This window comes from Scyliorhinus canicula, chromosome 1 (genome assembly GCF_902713615.1).
Source record: "Scyliorhinus canicula chromosome 1, sScyCan1.1, whole genome shotgun sequence".
In the NCBI taxonomy this organism is placed as follows: domain Eukaryota; kingdom Metazoa; phylum Chordata; class Chondrichthyes; order Carcharhiniformes; family Scyliorhinidae; genus Scyliorhinus; species Scyliorhinus canicula.
The window spans coordinates 256,981,407-256,999,239 of NC_052146.1; the positions used below are offsets into that span (position 1 = coordinate 256,981,407).

At 44.2% G+C, this 17,833-nt stretch overlaps 1 protein-coding gene across 1 annotated transcript in view; it reads left to right on the top strand.

Moving 5' to 3' along the window:
- spata17 (spermatogenesis associated 17) overlaps window positions 1-12,480 on the top strand; it is a 429,942-nt gene extending 417,462 nt beyond the window's left edge. The window contains exon 10 of the mRNA XM_038811880.1: window positions 12,226-12,480. Coding sequence (XP_038667808.1) covers window positions 12,226-12,306 — 81 coding nt within the window. The 3' untranslated portion in view covers window positions 12,307-12,480. The remainder of the gene's footprint in view (window positions 1-12,225) is intronic.
- The last annotated feature ends 5,353 nt before the right edge of the window (window positions 12,481-17,833 follow it).

A 17,833-nucleotide genomic window follows, 5' to 3' on the forward strand; every position in this document is an offset into this window, starting at 1 on the left:
GCCCACTATGGCCCGTCCCTCCTCATAGCCATCCAACGATACGCTATGCCCTCACGGGGGGCTGCCATGGATGCGGACCCGCCCCTTCCCGCTGATGGTTGCCGGCTGCTCTGCCCCTGGGGTGGTCCGGCACCCATGGGCAAGGCCCGGGGCCGTGTGAGCTACCAGCGCCCAGGGCTGGTGCCCATCAGCCTGGTTGCCATACTGGCGGCCATGGCTCTGGCAACGCCCTGCCCTGTCATCCCCACGCCCCCCCCTCCTCCACAAACATGCAGGCCCCGCTTCCCCAACATGGAGGCTCCCTCCCCAACCCGGAACATGGAGGCTCCCTCCCCAACCCCTCCCCCCACCCGGAACATGGGAGGCCCCCTCACCAACATGGAGGCCCCCTCCCTAACCCAAGAGGCCCAGCCCCCCACCCCCCCAACATGGAGGCCCCCTCCCCACCCAAACATGGAGGCCCCGCTCCCCCAACATGGAAGCCCCCCCCGTCGTCCCCTTGCCAGCAGCCCTGTCCGTGTCGAGAAGTGCAATATGCCTGCCGCTCACCTCCTCTCCCGCATCAATTTTTATTTGCAGGTGTGAACCGCGCCGATGTGACCTGGGGCACGCCGTCGGGACTTCGGCCCATCTGGGCCGCAGAATCCACGGGACCCCGGAGAATCACGGGATTTGCCCCCTTGGCCGATTCTCTGGGCGGTGTGGCGCCGTTCACGATGACGCCATTCACGCCGGTTGAGAGAATGGTGGAAGGGTGTCGGACCGGCGTCGTGTCAAAAAAAAATCAAAAAAAAAAAAAAAAAAAAAAAATCGGTGCAATCGCCGATTCTCTGACCTGGCATGGTCTGAGAGAATCTTGCCCATGGTATATTAAAACAAACTTTATTACGAACAGAGTGTTAGAATATCTTTAACATTGCACTAGAAAATAATTACCCGTTAAACTATAGTGAATGCAAAACCTTAACTGCTATCTTTATTCCCACTTGAAGAACAAGAAACAAAACCATTTCCGCTCTTAATCCACTGTAACTACCAATGGTAATAGGAATACTTGCTTTACAGAGATGTTCTTTGAGATAGAGATATTTAATCACACTGCTTTAAAGACAAGGGGCGGGATTCTCCGACCCCCCGCCGGGTTGGAGAATCCTCAGGGGGGTGGCGCGAATCCCTCCCCGTGGCCCTGACGCCAGCTGCCGTATTCTCCGGCGCCGTTTCTCGGCCAGGGTGGGATTCATGCCACGCCAGTCGGGGGCCGTTGGCAGCGGCCCCCCCGGCGATTCTCCGGGCCCCGATGGGCCGAGCGGCTGTCCATATTTGGCCAGTCCCACCGGCGTGAATCACTCAACTCGCGTTCCGGCGGGACCTAGCAGGTAAGTCGGCGGGGGCGGTCCTCGGGGTGGGGGGAGGGCCCACGGTGGCTGCCCGCGATCGGGGCCCACCGACCTGCGGGTGGGTGTGTTCCATTTGGGGCACTTCTTCCTTCCGTGCCAGCCCCTGTAGGGCTCCGCCATGCTGTGCGCGGAGAAGAGAACCCTTCACGCATGCGGCAAAATACGCCGGCGGTCCACGCTTGCGCGAGATCACGCCATCACTTCAGCGCCGGCTGGAGCAGTGCCAACCCCTCCGGCATCCCGCACTTTCAGGGGCTACTCATGCCAGAGTGGTTGGCGCCGGTTCTCCCGCCAGCGTGGGCACTTAGTACCCAGAATGGAGAACCCCGGCCAAACTTCTGTCAAACCTATGCAGAAATTTTGGCTCTATTTCTTCAGAAGTTGTTTCTCAGCTTGTTTCAGCTCCCCTTATTCTCAGACACTGAGATTTATTGACACTTCTTCAAAGACTGTTAATCTCTTTTAACAGAACTGCAGTGAGAGCAAAACTGATTTACTTCTGAACACAGGTCCATTCAGATCAGAACTTACCGGCATTCTGCAAAATTCCTGATGTCTTAGCTCCACCCAGCAACAACATCAGCGTATCAAGCTGAAATATAATTAACTCCACAGGAAATCCCCTGAATTAAAACAAAATTCTGTTAACTCTAACCTGTAACGGTGCCTTAATAATAATAATACTCTTTATTTGTGTCACAAGTATGCTGACATTAACACTGCAATGAAGTTACTGTGAAAATCCACTAATTCAGCATGGGGTTGGGAACCTGAATTGTAGCTCCAGCATACAGGAGGTTGAGAGTAGTGAGGTCATGAATAAGGTTTCAAGGTTGCAGGAGTGTACCAGCAGGCAGGAAGGTGGTTTAAAGTGTGTCTACTTCAACGCTAGGAGCATCCGGAATAAGGTGGGTGAACTTGCAGCATGGGTTGGTACCTGGGACTTCGATGTTGTGGCCATTTCGGAGTCATAGATAGAGCAGGGACAGGAATGGTTGTTGCAGGTTCCGGGGTTTAGATATTTCAGTAAGCTCATGGAAGGTGGTAAAAGAGGAGGGGGGTGGCATTGTTAGTCAAGGACAGTATTACGGTGGCAGAAAGGACGTTTGATGAGGACTCGTCTACAGAGGTAGTATGGGCTGAGGTTAGGAACAGGAAAGGAGAGGTCACCCAGTTAGGAGTTTTCTATAGGCCTCCGAAACGTTCCAGAGATAGAACATAGAACAGTACAGCACAGAACATGCCCTTCAGCCCTCAATGTTGCGCCGAGCAATGATCACCCTACTCAAACCCATGTATCCACCCTATACCCGTAACCCAACAACCCCCCCATTACTTTACATTTTAGGACACTACGGGCAATTTAGCATGGCCAATCCACCTAACCCGCACATCTTTGGACTGTGGGAGGAAACCGGAGCACCCGGAGGAAACCCACGCACACACGGGGAGGACGTGCAGACTCCGCACAGACAGTGACCCAGCCGGGAATCGAACCTGGGACCCTGGAGCTGTGAAGCATTTATGCTAACCACCATGCTACCGTGCTGCCCCTAATGTAGATGTGTAGAGGAAAGATTGCAAAGTTGATCTGGATAGGAGCGAAAGTAACAGGGTAGTTGTTATGGGGGACTTTAACTTTACAAATATTGACTGGAAACGCTATAGTTCGAGTACTTTAGATGGATCCGTTTTTGTCCAATGTGTGCAGGAGGGTTTCCTGATACAGTATGTAGATAGGCCAACGATAGGCGAGGCCGTATTGGATTTGGTACTGGGTAATGAACCAGAACAGATGTTAGATTTGGAGGTAGGTGAGCACTTTGGTGATAGTGACCACAATTCGGTTACGTTTACTTTAGTGATGGAAAGGGATAGGTATATACTGCAGGGCAAGAGTTATAGCTGGGGGATAGGCAGTTATGATGCGATGAGGCAAGACTTGGGATGCATAGGATGGGGAAGGAAACTGCAGGGGATGGGCACAATTGAAACGTGGAGCTTGTTCAAGGAACAGCTACTGCGTGTCCTTGATAGGTGTGTCCCTGTCAGGCAGGGAGGAAGTGGTCAAACGAGGGAACCGTGTTTTACTAAAGTAGTTGAATCACTTGTCAAGAGGATGGAGGCTGCTTATGTAAAGATGAGACGTGAAGGTTCAGTTAGGGCGCTCGAGAATTACAGGTTAGCTAGGAAGGACCTAAAGAGAGAGCCAAGAAGAGCCAGGAGGGGACATGAGAAGTCTTTTGGAGGTAGGATCAAGGATAACCCTAAAGCTTTCTATAGGTATGTCAGGAATAAAAGAATGACGAGGGTAAGAGTGGGGCCAGTCAAGGACAGTAGTGGGAAGTTGTGCGTGGATTCCGAGAAGATAGGAGAGGTGCTAAATGAGTATTTTCCGTCAGTATTCACACAGGAAAAAGACAATGCTGTCGAGGATAATACCGAGATACAGACTACTAGACTAGAAGGGCTTGAGGTACATAAGGTGGAGGTGTTAGCAATTCTGGAAAGTGTGAAAATAGATAAGTCCCCTGGGCCGGATGTAATTAATCCTAGGATTCTCTGGGAAGCTAGGGAGGAGATTGCTGAGCCTTTGGCTTTGATCTTTATGTCGTGATTGTCTACAGGAATAGTGCCAGAAGACTGGAGGATAGCAAATGTTGTCCCCTTCTTCAAGAATGGGAGTAGAGACAACCCTGGTAATATAGACCAGTGAGCCTTACTTCTGTTGTGCGCAAAGTCTTGGAAAGGTTTATTAGAGATAGGATTCATAAACACACGGTTTTGTGAAGGGTAGGTCATGCCTCACAAACCTTATTGAGTTCTTTGAGAAGGTGACCAAACAGGTGGACGAGGGTAAAGCAGTTGATGTGGTGTATATGGATTTCAGTAAAGCGTTTGATAAGGTTCCCCATGGTAGGCTATTGCAGAAAATACAGAGGCATAGGATTCAGGGTGATTTAGTAGTTTTGATCAGAAATTGGCTAACTGGAAGAAGACAAAGGTGGTGGTTGATGGGAAATGTTCAGACTGGAGTCCAGTTACTAGTGGTGTACCACAAGGATCTGTTTTTGGGGCCACTACTGTTTGTCATTTTATAAATGACCTAGAGGAGGGCGTCGGTGGAGTTGTGGACAGTGCGGATGGATGTTGCAGGTTACAGGAGGGACATAGATAAGCTGCAGAGCTGGGCTGAGAGGTGGCAAATGGAGTTTAATGCAGAAAAATGTGAAGTGAATCATTTTGGTAGGAGCAACAGGAATACAGAGTACTGGGCTAATGGTAAGATTCTTGGTAGTATGGATGAGCAGATAGATCTCGGTGTCCATGTACATAGATCCCTGAAAGTTGCCACCCAGGTTGATAGGGTTGTTAAGAAGGCGTACGGTGTGTTAGCTTTTATTGGTAGATGGATTGTGTTTCGGAGCCATGAGGTCATGTTGCAACTGTACAAAACTCTGGTGCGGCCGCATTTGGAGTATTGCGTGCAGTTCAGGTTGCCGCATTATAGGAAGGATGTGGAAGAATTGGAAAGGGTGCAGAGGAGATTTACCAAGATGTTGCCTGGTATGGAAAGAAGATCTTATGAGGAAAGGCTGAGGTACTTATGGCTGTTTTCGTTAGAGAGAAGAAGGTGAAGAGGTGACTTAATTGAGGCATACAAGATGATCAGAGGATTAGATTGGGTGGACAGCGAGAACCTTTTTCCTCGGATGGTGATGGCTAGCATGAGGGGACATGGCTTTAAATTGAGGGGAGATAGATATAGGACAGATGTCAGAGGTAGGCTCTTTACTCAGAGAGTAGTAAGGGCGTGGAATGCCCTGCCTGCAACAGTAGTGGACTCGCCAATATTAAGGGCATTTAAATGGTCATTGGATAAACATATGGATGATAAGGGAATAGTGTAGATGGGCTTTAGAGAGGTCTCAAGGTCGGCGCAACATCGAGGGCTGAAGGGCCTGTACTGCGCTGTAATGTTCTATAGTCTATAGTTGCTGCACTCCAGCGCCTGTTCGGGTACACTGAGGAAGAATTCAGAATGTCCAATTTACCGAACAAGCATGCCTTTCAGGACGTGTGGGTGGAAACCGGAGCACACGGAGGAAATCCACACAGACACGGAGAGAACTTGCAGACTCCACACAGACAGTGGCCCAAGGCGGGAATTGAAGCCCAGGTCCCTGGCGCTGTGAAGCAACAATGCTACCCACTGTGCTACCATGCAGCCCATTGCACTCCTGGCTCCCAACATTTTAAAACATGATGGCAACAGACACACACACACATTAAACCTATAATACAATACCTAACAAAACATATAATACCTATAGTACAATACATCTGAAATTCTTACATTTATCACAATACCTAACAAACCAGCCTCCACAGCACCCAAACGTAAAGAATTCCAGAGATTCACTGCCCTCTATGAGAAGAAATTCTTCCTAATTTGTCTTAAATTAGCAACCCCTTACTCTGAGACTATGTTCTCTGGTCCTAGACTCTCCCACAAGGAGTAATAACCGCCCATATCTACCCTTTTAAGCCCGAGCATCCTATAAATAAGAATGGCTCTCATTCTTCTAAACTCCCATGAGTTCAGGCCCAACCTTCTCAACCTCTCCTCATAAGAAAATCCCTCATTTCTGTGATCAACCTCATGGACCTTCCCTGGACTGCCTCCAATGCCAGTATATCTTTCCTTAAATAAGGGGGTTAAAACTGCACAGTATTCCAGATGTGACCTAACTAGTTCCCGATACAGTTTTAGCAAGACTTCCCTATTTTTATACTCCATTCCCTTTGAAATGAAGGCCAACACTCCATTTGCTTTCCCTATTACTTGCTGAACTTGTATGCTAGGTTTTTGTGATTATGCACGAGGACCCCCAAATCCCTCTAAACTGCAGCTTTCTGAAGTCTCTCTCTTTCAGGGACTGGTTTAGCACAGTGGGCTAAACAGCTGGCTTTTAATGCAGAAGGCCAGCAGCATGGGTTTCAATTCCCGTACCGGCCTCCCCAAACAGACGCTGGAATGTGACGACTAGGGGCATTTCACAGTAACTTCACTGAAGCCACTTGTGACAATAAGCAATTATTATTATATTCTAAATAATATTCAGCTTCTTTATTCTTCCTACCAAAGTGCATAATTTTACATTTTCCTACATTATATTCTGTCTGCCAAGTTTTTTCCCACTCACTGAACCTGTCTATATACCTCTGTCGATTCTTTGTGACATCCTCACCATTTGCCTTCCCACCTATCTATGTATCATCTGCAGACTTGGCAATGGTACATTCCCTTCCCTCATCCAAGTTATTAATGTATATTGTAAATGATTGTGGTCCTAATACTGATCTCTGTTCCACTCAACTTGTTACAGGTTGCCATCCTGAAAATGCCTCTCTTATCCCAACTCTCTTCTATTAGTTAGCCAATTCTCTATCCATGCTGAGAAGGGGTTCATTAATAATCTTGTCATGTACAATCCTTTAGGGAACAGGGACCATGACATGATAGAATTCTTCATTAGGATGGACAGTAAATAAGTCTGATTCGAAACAAGGGTCCTAAATCTAAACAAAGGAAACTATGAAAGTATAAAGCATAAGTTGGCGAGGTTATATTGGGTAACTTCATTAAAAGGTGTGATGGTGGATAGGCAATGGCTAATATTTGAGGAACAAATGTGCGCATTGCAATAGGCATACATTCCTTTCTGATGCAAAAGCACAATATGAAAAGTATCCAACCGTGGCTAACGGAAGTAACTAAGGATAGTATTAAATACAAAGAAGAGACATATAAAGTTGCGGGAAAGTAGAAAACCGGAGGATTGGGAACAGTTCAAAATTCAACAAAAGAGGATCAAGAGATTGTTTAAGAGAGGAAAAATATAACACGAGAGTAAACTTGCAAGTGACATAAAAGTGGATTGCAAAAGCTTCTATAAGTATGTAAAAAGAAAACAATTAATGAAGACAAATGTGGGTCCCTTACAGTCCAAAATGGGAGAATTTATAATAGAGAACAAGGACATGGCAGAGCAATTGAACAACTAATTTAGTTCTCTCTTCACAGAGGAAGACACAAATAACTTCTCAGAAATTCTAGGAACCAAGGATCTAAATGAGAAGGAGAAATTGAAGGAAATTAGTATTACAAAAAAAAAAGCTGGCTGGAGAAATTAATGGGACTGAAAGTCAATAAATCCCCAGGGACTGATAATCTACATCCCAGGTCACTAAAGGTGGTGGCCATGGAAATAATGGATGCGTCAGTTGTCATCTCTCAAATTGTTCTAGATTCTGGAACAGTCCCAGCCAATTGGCGGGTGGGAAATGTAACCCCACAATTTAAAAAAAGGAGGGAGGGAAACAAATAGAGAATTACAGAACTGTTAGCCTAATATTGGTAGTAGGGAAAAGGCTAGATTCTATTATAAAGGATGAGTCAGCAGGACATCAAGATCAACGGAATTAGACAAAATCAATATGGATTTATGAAAAGGAAATCATGTTTGACAAAGCTAATGGAGTTTTTTGAGGACATAAGTAGCAGAATAGATAAGGGAGAATAAGTGGATGTAGTGCATTTGAATTTTTGGAAAGCTATTTGAACTCCCACTGCCCACATAACACTCATTTGAGAGTTGATAGACAGGACTTCTGTCCACCCTTGGAAGGAAGTGCTGTCTATTCCACAAAAGGTTAGTATGAAAAATTAAAGCACATAGGATTGAGGGTAATATATCGGCATGGATTGAGAATTGATTATCAGACAGGAAAAAGAGTAGGAATAAATGGGTCTTTTTCAAAGAGGCATGCAGTGACTAATGGGATCCTACAGGTTGGGATTCAGCTATTCACAATATACATCAATGATTTTGAGGGAACCGAATGTAATATTTCCAAGTTTGCTGATGACATTAAACTTGGTGGGAATGTGAGTAGTGAGGAGGATGTTAAGAGGTTCAAAATGATTTAGACAAGTTGAGTGAATGGGAAAATACATGGCAGATGTAGTATAATGTGGATAAATGTGAAGTTATCCACTTTGGAAGGAGAAACAGAATGGCAGAGTGTTATTTCAATAGTGATAGATTGGGTTTGGCCTACAAAAAGACTGGGTGTTCTTGTACCCAAGTCACTGAGAGTAAACATACAAATACAGCAAGCAGGTAAGACGACAAATGGTATGTTGGCCTTCATTGCAAGAGGGCTCGAGTACAGGAACAATGTTGTCTTACTGCAGCTGTACAGGGCCTTAATGAGATAACTCCTGAAATATTGTGTGCAATTTTGGTTTCCTTATCTAAGAAAGGATATACTTGCAATAGAAGGAGTGCAGCAAATGTGCACTAGACTGATTCCTGGGATGGCAGGATTATCATACGAGAAGAGAAAGAGTCAACGAGGCCCGTATTCACTGGAATTTAGAAGATTGAGAGGGGATCTGATTGAAACATATGGGGTAGACGTTTAAAGGATGTTGAGTGATCGGTGATCCCCATCCCGAGTGTCTGTGCCCAACACGTAGCCACTGACTCTTGAACTCCTACTGAACGCTCATTTGAGTGTTGATAGGCAAATGGGCAGGATTTCTGCCCACCCTTGGAAGGAAGTCCTGCTTATGGGAGCTGTCGACCAATCAGATTGGCCAATAGCTCTTCAACCCAGCCAAGCACAGTGCTGCAGTGACCAGAAGCGGCACACAGCCAGGAACTAAGTCCCAAGACCTTTGAAAAGGTAGGCCCCAGGGATGGAAGGGAAGGGTACGTCAGGGGTTTCAAGAGGGGGGCAATCGCAGCATTGGGGTGTAGGCAAGGTAATGAGGGGGTCCTGAAGCTCCAACACCCTTGGGGGGTGGGGGGGGGGGGGGGGGGGGGGGGAAAGAGAGGATGCTCGAAATCTGAGGGGGCCTTCAGAGTGAGAGACACCACCCCCCACCCTCTTTCCCATCCAAGATGAAGAAAAGTGTAAATCTCACTTTCCCACCCTGCTCCAGACAGCCTACAATTCAAAGCTGGGCAGAATAAGCCCTTCAGTGGCCTCTTGAGGGTCTTAATAGGTGAATTTCCCATCCAAGATCCTGCCCGCCAAAGCATGAAATGTATCTGTGCTTGGGCAGGCATGTTCTTGGGGGGAATCACAGCACAAAGGTGCATCTATGTGCTTGTATACTCGAGAACTCAAAATGAAAGCATCACAGCTAGACATGCTATTCGTACTCCTGTAAATGTTGCTCACCTGCTGTCCGCACTACTTTGGCAGCATTTGCATTCCAGACAGCAAAATATGTGCTTTGTGAGGAAATCGGAGGATCATGGAAGCCTAAAATGTTGCATATGGCACCCATCTCAGCAACTGGACCATTGGTCGGAATGGATGGTGCACAAATTGGTTTAAAGAGCCATTGTTGCACAGTTGTGCGCTCATCCTTTACAAAATCTTTCCATATATGCCAGAACTTACGATTGTATCTGTGTGTGTATAGGGTTTAAAGTCTTGAGTCATGTCACTCAGCATTGTGAGCATGATTTGACGATGGGCAAGTTGATGGCCTGGGCATCTAATTTACAGGCACTGGTGTTTGATTTGAGGAGGTCAGTTTGTCAAGGATATCTCACCATGTGTGTTTGCAGGTTATGATGGTGAGGGTTGCCGCCATTTCAATGTAACTGAGTTGAACTCATTGGTGTTGATTCTCTCCCTTGTGGGGAGTTGTCATTACCCTTCATAACTGTTGTGTAAATGTAGAAGTCTTTTAATTTGAAATTTCTCACTGGAGACTGGCTGAGAACAAGTGAGATAGGAGGATCTTATGCAGATTGATATTACTCAAAGACAGGTCTGGTGATGATTCCTTCCTGCAGATTCAGCCCCAGCTACATCGTCATTCTTCCTAGCTGCCCTGCCATTGGCGGCCTCCTCATCCTCCATTTTGGAATCATCCTCCTGTTCCTGATCTTTCTCATCCTCCTCTTTAGAAGTTGGGAGTTCTTGCTATGGCTTTGTTGTCCTTGATTTCTAGGCCCCTCCACTGCACGATGTTGTGCAGCATGCAGCACACCATTTTCATTAAAAGCATTTTGTGGTGTCAAGAGAGTTCAGAATCCCCTTGGCTCCATAAGTACCTCTGATTTCTTTTGGATTGTTCCCTTTTTTCCTGCTGATTGTTGAACCCTGCAGCTGACAGCTTTTCCTCAGGTGGCTTCACCGCCAAGTACAACAGGGCAGAATTTCCCCTTGCCTAGGTGATCTGTCGCTGACCCTGGAAAAGCCTCAAACTTATTGAACACTAATACAAGTTCTCAGAATTGTGCAGGGTTGAGGAAACCCCATGCAATTTGTACCATTTAGAAATGACCAAATTACAAATAAATGGGAAATGAAGGTATAACTACAGCACAAAACTAAAAACTAAATCGATAACTAGGGAAGATCATTTAAGTATATCTTACATGTTTCAGAAATAAACAAAGTGAGGATTTGTGAAAAGGCATGAAGGAGGATGTAAGAGCAATTAAAAAGAAGCCAACTTGCTGTAGTAATTGTCCTTTTCATCATTCTTAATGTACAGGTTCTTCAAAGGATTTTATTCCATCCCCTTAACCCAATTCTGATTCACCCATTTTCATAGAGTGTGATTAACAGAGGAATTACCCAACTATCTCCATTCTGGGAGGGAACATTGGTGTCACTATATTTTTATTTACTAATCTGTTTGGCCCAAAATGAGAGCGATTAGAGGAAAAGAGACCTATGTATAATAGCCCTCTTTTTCAGAAAATACAAGACATCTGGAGGCCTTTTGAGACTAAAGGCTGCACAGTAGCAGACAAAGTGGCACGGTAGCACAACCAGGTGGCACGGCAGTACAGTGGTTAGCATTGTTGCTTCATAGCGACGGGGTCCCAGGTTCGATTCCCAGCTTGGGTCACTGTCTGTGCGGAGTCTGCGCATTCTCTCTGTGTCAGCGTGGGTTTCCTCCGGGTGCTCCGGTTTCCTCCCACAAGTCCCGAAAGATGTGCCGTTAGGTAATTTGGACATTCTGAATTCTTCCTGTGTGTACCGAACAGGCGCTGGAATGTGGCGACTAGGGGCTTTTCACAGTAACTTCATTGTAGTGTTAATGTGAGCCTACTTGTGACAATAAAGATTATTATTGGCACATTTCAGTTTTTCTGTGAAACGTATTCTCACAAGATGTTAATTTCCTCTATAAAGCTGACTACCCTTTGCCTTCTGAATCCTGACCAATTACCCGAACCATTGACTGGCACAAGATGTTGAAGCTGTGGCCAGCAATAAAGATGCCATTTAAGCCCCAAGTGTCTGCATGTAAAAAATACTGTACAGAAAAATACCAAGAATGTTTTCTCTTCTGCAGTTTGCTTCACTCTCTCCCATTTTCTCCATGGCTGTGACCTTGTGTAACTCATGTTAAAACCCTAAAAATATATATTTTTGTAAGGAATCATTTTTAAATGCACATGTATTCAAGGGAAAAATGCGTAAACCAAAAATTAACATGAGGACATTTTACTGCAGAAATATAAACATTTCCATATTTGTAGTCAGTGAATAACAAATGCAGCAGCTTGTTTTGTTGGAAAGGTATTGTCAGAAATGTTATATTAGCATTTTACAAGTGGATTTAAATTAATCAATATGCTTTTGTTTTATCCCATTTATCAAATTAGTGAGTTGGATTCTGAACAGTGATAAATGAAATCTCTGTGTTCTTGCAGTTAACACTAGATTTAAAATAGGAAAAGAGGTGCCACTGTGTTTAAAGTATTTTGTTTTCTCTTTCCAGCCATTCAGAACATTTTTTAGTTCCGTTCATCTTTTTGAGAAGTTTCAAAAATCATATTCCAAAGCTGGACAGGTCTGTTGAGGAAGATGTGGAATCTGTTACATTTCCTGATGCGATCTGAACGGGAAATCAACTCTTTCTTGATTTTTTGGTATATGTACATCATTGAAGAAATGAAAAATGTTGTAAACTCTCAGGTATTAATGCTACGTGGCACAAAATGTACTAATCTATTAAAAATACACTGGCAATGCACCTACGAGTCACATGAGTAATATTTTGTTATGAGTGAGTTAATTTTATGATTGGGCTGTGACTGTTTTTTTTTTCAATTTTCCCGAGTACAGACAAGGCTAGAGAATATCTCACCACAATATATTTATCATAAGGGCTGATGTGGTTGCACAAACCTATTTTTGAATATTGCAGAATCTTTTAGTTATAATTGTTAGATTTTTTCCATTTGTGCCTTAGCTTCAAAAATACATTTGAACACTTATTAACCAAACAAAATTTAAAATATTGTGTGCATGGCAATTCGTTAATGGCATTTGGAATGAATAACTTGATCAATATTACTGCAAATGATCCACAATTGGTTGGATTTAAATTAGAATACCAGCATAGAACAAACCTAAACTTCAAGCATTTTAAGTTGTTTCTCCAATTATTGCATAGGTATAAATGATCTCCATTCCAACAACTTCTAACTTTAAAGATGATGGCTCAGAGAGCTTCATGTTTGCAGAGAAAAATATCTTTTGTTCTTCTACTCGAGTGCCATTTTAATAAAGCAACTTCAGTTGAGTATTTCAACCTAAATTGTTAAAGAAGTCACATGAAATAAACCGACCTCTGATTACTGCTGTCATATCTTTGACCACCTTAATGAATTCTCTTAAGTGTTGGAAGATCTTTGAAAGTTCCACCATTTTACTTCTGTCACATTATTCATTTCAAATTTTCCATAAAATGTAATGTTGAATATTTAAACCTTTAGCTCACTGATTTTATGAGTCAAAAGAAAAATTATGATCTTAAATACAGGAAACACAGCACCACATTCAGCACAGGTGAACATACAAGAGAAAGAGAAAACATACAAGTTAATATTTTGGATCGAGGCCCTGAGCAAAATTGTAATAATATTGTGTAAGTTGTCCTAGTTCACAAATGCCGCTACAGCTCCTCAAAGAGTTAATATAGACTGACATGCAGGGCAAAAGTGAGTAAATTATGCGTTAGGTTGACCTTTGAATGTGAGGCTGACTACATATTTGCCTGCTATTGCTAAAATTATATTGAGCCACTCTCCTCATGTGGATCAAAGTTCTGAAAGATTATAGAATTTATTAACAGTACACCAGATTTTTCAAAATAAAAAACAAATACATTGCTTTTAACATTGATTAAAGCAACACTTATTGGAGTGTTTCTTCAAAAAAAAAGTAAATTTTCAGAGCCTGTGTTCCTTGGAGAAATGATTGTGAAATGGTTCTGCTGTACTTTTGTGAATTCTGTCTAAATTAAAGGCTGGACCACTGTAGAGAATAAATGTGCTTTAATTTCAGTGAGTGAAAAGGCGAACCCAAGCTGAACCCCCTATTGAGATTTAATTTCAGAAAATAATTCTGAGTGCTTTATTCTGTATGGGGGCTGAGCAGCAGCCATACACAAAAGCTGGACAGACTGTTGATGAATAAAAACGCCACAGTAATTTTGGATGTGAGTGCTATCTCTTTGATTACTCAAGCTCCAAGGTAGTCCATCACGCCACAATAATTCACCCGGCATTGACTCTCACCTCACTACTGCATTTTTCCCATCAGTCCGATTAGAAACAGCACTGCCCCTTATCAGATTAATCTCTTACAATTCCAAATCTGACCTCTGAATAAAAAAGCCTCCTGATGCAGAATATCATTGCAGGCAAGAAAGCTTCAACAGCTGACAGCATTCGGCACGGATCATCCTAAAATGGATCGTCTAATACACTTCTGCCATCCCATCATAACATTGTCTGAGAACACCATTCTCCTCCGTGGGTCTGTTTTGCTGTGCTGCCTTTGTACTCGTTTTTTCAAGCAGAAAAGAGGTGGTTAGGGTCAATAGGGAAGAGATTTAGCTCTGGGTACAGAGATGGTACATTTTTAGAACCGATGTTGGGGGAAGGGAATAATCCAGGGAGATGTTGATCAAAAAAAATCTGGTTTTCAGAAGTTGAGCCATATTTTCTGTGTTTTTCAAAAAGAAAAGGTTGAATGCCGTCTTTTCATAGATTTTGATGGCACACAATGAAAATGATGATCATGCTGAATTTTCTAGTGGGTCATATTTTGCAACACAATTTTAGTATTGGGAGTGATGGAGAATTGACCATTCATTGTGCACCAATATTATGTTCCTCAAACATTTTTCAAAGCAGCTAACAAACTTAGACCAAGCTAAGTGCCAAAAAAAGTTTGTTAATTCAGTGGCGGTCTGTGTATAACGTGTTAAGAAATAATTCAATAGCCAATTCCAAGCATTTTTAATTGCTTGGTGTGCATAGAATTGGGACTAGCTTTCTAGTCCAGCAAGGTGGCCCAAAAAGGCAGATGGAATATAATGTGGGGAAGTGAGTTTCACATTGGTGGTAAGAATAGGAAAGCAGAATTTTTTTATTTTATTTTTTTAAAAAGGTGTGATACTTCGAAATGTTGGTGTCCAGAGAGACTTTGGTGTACTTATAGAAGGAAAGTTAACATGCAGGTTCAGCAACCCATTAGGAAGGCACATGTTGGCCTTTATTGAAAGGGAACGGAAGTACACAGATAAGGAAGTCATGCTACAATGGCATTGGGCTTTGCTGAGACTACATATGAAGTACAGTGCACAGTCTTAGGATGGGACTTTCCAGCCATTCCTGCCGGTGGGATCTTCGGGTCCCACTGACAATGGCCCGTCGCCATATGTTCCTCAGCAGTGGAGGGTGCGAACAATGGAAGACCCCATTGACAGCAGCGGGACCGGAAGAATCTGCTGATGGACAATAGCAGGCCACTTCCGCCACAGCAAAACACACCATGGGGACACGGAAAACCCACCCTTATCTCCATATTTACAGATGGATACACTTGCATTGGAGGCAACACAGTGGAGCTTCATTAAATTGGTTTCTGTAATTAGAGTATTGTCCTATCATGCTGTGTGGCTGAGTAAATATACTGACATTAAAGAATTCAGAATTCTGAAAGGGCTTGTCCAGATCACACAAAGGTTGTTTTCCCTGACTCAGGAATCGAGTACATCCGATCACAGTCTTAGGATAAGATATAGATCATTTAAAACTGAGATGAGGAGAAATGTCTTCACTGAGGGGTTTGTGAATCTTCAGAATTGTCTACACCAGAGTGCTGTGGATGTTCCATCATTGAGTACGCTGAGATGGACAGATTTTTGGTTTTGTTTTTATAAGGGGTTATGAGGAGAAGGTGGGAAGTTGGAATTGAAGGGGATCAGCCATAGTCATATTTAATGGTAGAGCGATGTTGAGGCTCTCATGATTTACCCTGCTCTTATTTCTTATGTTCAATAACATTGTTTGGCGGCACGATACACAGCAAGGTGGGCAAATAGGAAGTGCAGTGTAAGTTGAAAAAGAGCAACAAAGTAGCTCAAAATGTCATTGCAAACTTGCAACAGGAAATAGATTTGGAAATGATTTTTAAGGAAAGTTGTTACAGATATTGGTTAAAATTAACACTTTTTAGAGAGAAGTGTTCAAAAGGAAGTAGCAAGGGAAATAACACAAAGAAAACCGGATGCTAATGCCTTATACCAAAGGGAATATACTGCAACAAGAAACTTTCATGAACATAATCACCCTGGCTTAATCTACACACACTTCTGGCTTAATCTACACACACTTCATGTTTAAAAGCAAACCTGACACACAATAGACTGGGGTGGTCATAGTGGGGAAGTGGATTAGATAGTGAAATTAAAAAGAAGGCCGAAAGGATTATACCCGAGGAGATTGGATAGAAAGGGCAAATAGCATGTTGTGCTTTAATCAAATATTCTATGGGCTCAATCTTCCAAGAAATGATAATCACCATCGGATTGTCACTCCACTTTTATTTTTTGCACCATGGAGCTCCGCATTCCTTATCTCTTTAGAAATGTGGAGATCGTATACCTGTTCTTGGAGTCCTTCTTCATAGTGCAGGATCATCAGGGGAAGCTGCCACACCCCCTTTCTACAGCACTCCTCCTCCACCTTCAGATGTCACACCCCAAATCGATGAATATGGATATCCATTGGATTGGTCCATGATTATGCTTCAAAGTACTGCAGTGGATAGTCATTCTTCAGTATGGCTGTGCAGGAAACTCTCCTTGCCTTCATGTCAGCCTTTAGGCACATTGGAAGGATTTACAGGCGGTTAATCAACCTGTTCTGACTGGGGCCTGGAGCTTCATGCCCAAAACTAGGGACACTGCCACTGTGCCACAAGACCTTCTGCTGCCATATTCAACTGAGTAGAGAGTTTAAAGGTCCCCAAAACACTTTGAAAAGCTACGGAGAGAAGGCAAATGTGTAAGGTCGGTGGGTTGAGGTGCATGGTACTGGCTGGTAAGTGGGCGAGGGAGATAGGATAACTGGTGGTGGATAAGATGATAAGCTGGCAGACAGGTGGATAAGGAGGTGGGCGGAAGTGTGGTTAACAGAGGGGCTAGTGTGGCAGGTGGGTGGTGAGGGGGTAGGTAGATTGGGGTTCAATGGAGTCGGCTGGTCGGGGGGGGGTTAGTTGGGGGTGAAATTCATGGAACCCTAGACTGCAGAAGGGGGCCATTTTGCCCATCAGATCTGCGCCAAAAGAGCACCGCACTAAGGGCCACTCCCCCACCCCATCCCTGAAACCCCACCTAACCTTTGGACTCCAAGGGGCAATTTAGCACACCCAGTCCACCTAACCTACACATCTTTGGACTGTGGGAAGAAACCACAGCACCCGGAGGAAACCCAGGCAGACATTGGGAGAATGTGCAAACTCCATACAGACAGTCACCCAAGGTCGGAATTAAACCCAGGTCCCTGGTGCTAACCATTGTGCCACCATACTGCCCATTGGGAGGGTTGAGGAATACGTAGGGGATCAGGGAGTGACAGGAAGGGTAGTCAGGTGGTTGGGAGCAATATGGGGGGGCCAGTCAGGGAGTAGTCAGGGGGGGTCAGGGATAGTCGGGTCGGGGGGGGGGGGGTTACTCAGGTGAGAGGGATGGTAGGTGAGAGGGTAGTTAGTGGTAAGTGGGTAATCACATAGCCGAAGGCACAGGAGAGTAGTCGGGCCAGGGGATAGGCTAGATATGGAGAGAAAAGGGGTTCTAGTGGGGAGTCAGGAGGTCAGCAGTTGGACCTGATTTTAATCTTTCTTACCTTCCCTGCATAACTTTCCGGTATGCGAGTTGTAACCAGCTGAAGTCTCCAGTTTTAATTCAGTTTCACAGGATTCCAGACCCTGGAGAATTGCCCATTGGAAGGCCAATTTCCCAGGTAATTAACATGTGGTCATCTGGGATGTCCAAGGGGTCCCCAGTGTGCCTTGTGGGGCATTTCCAGGGT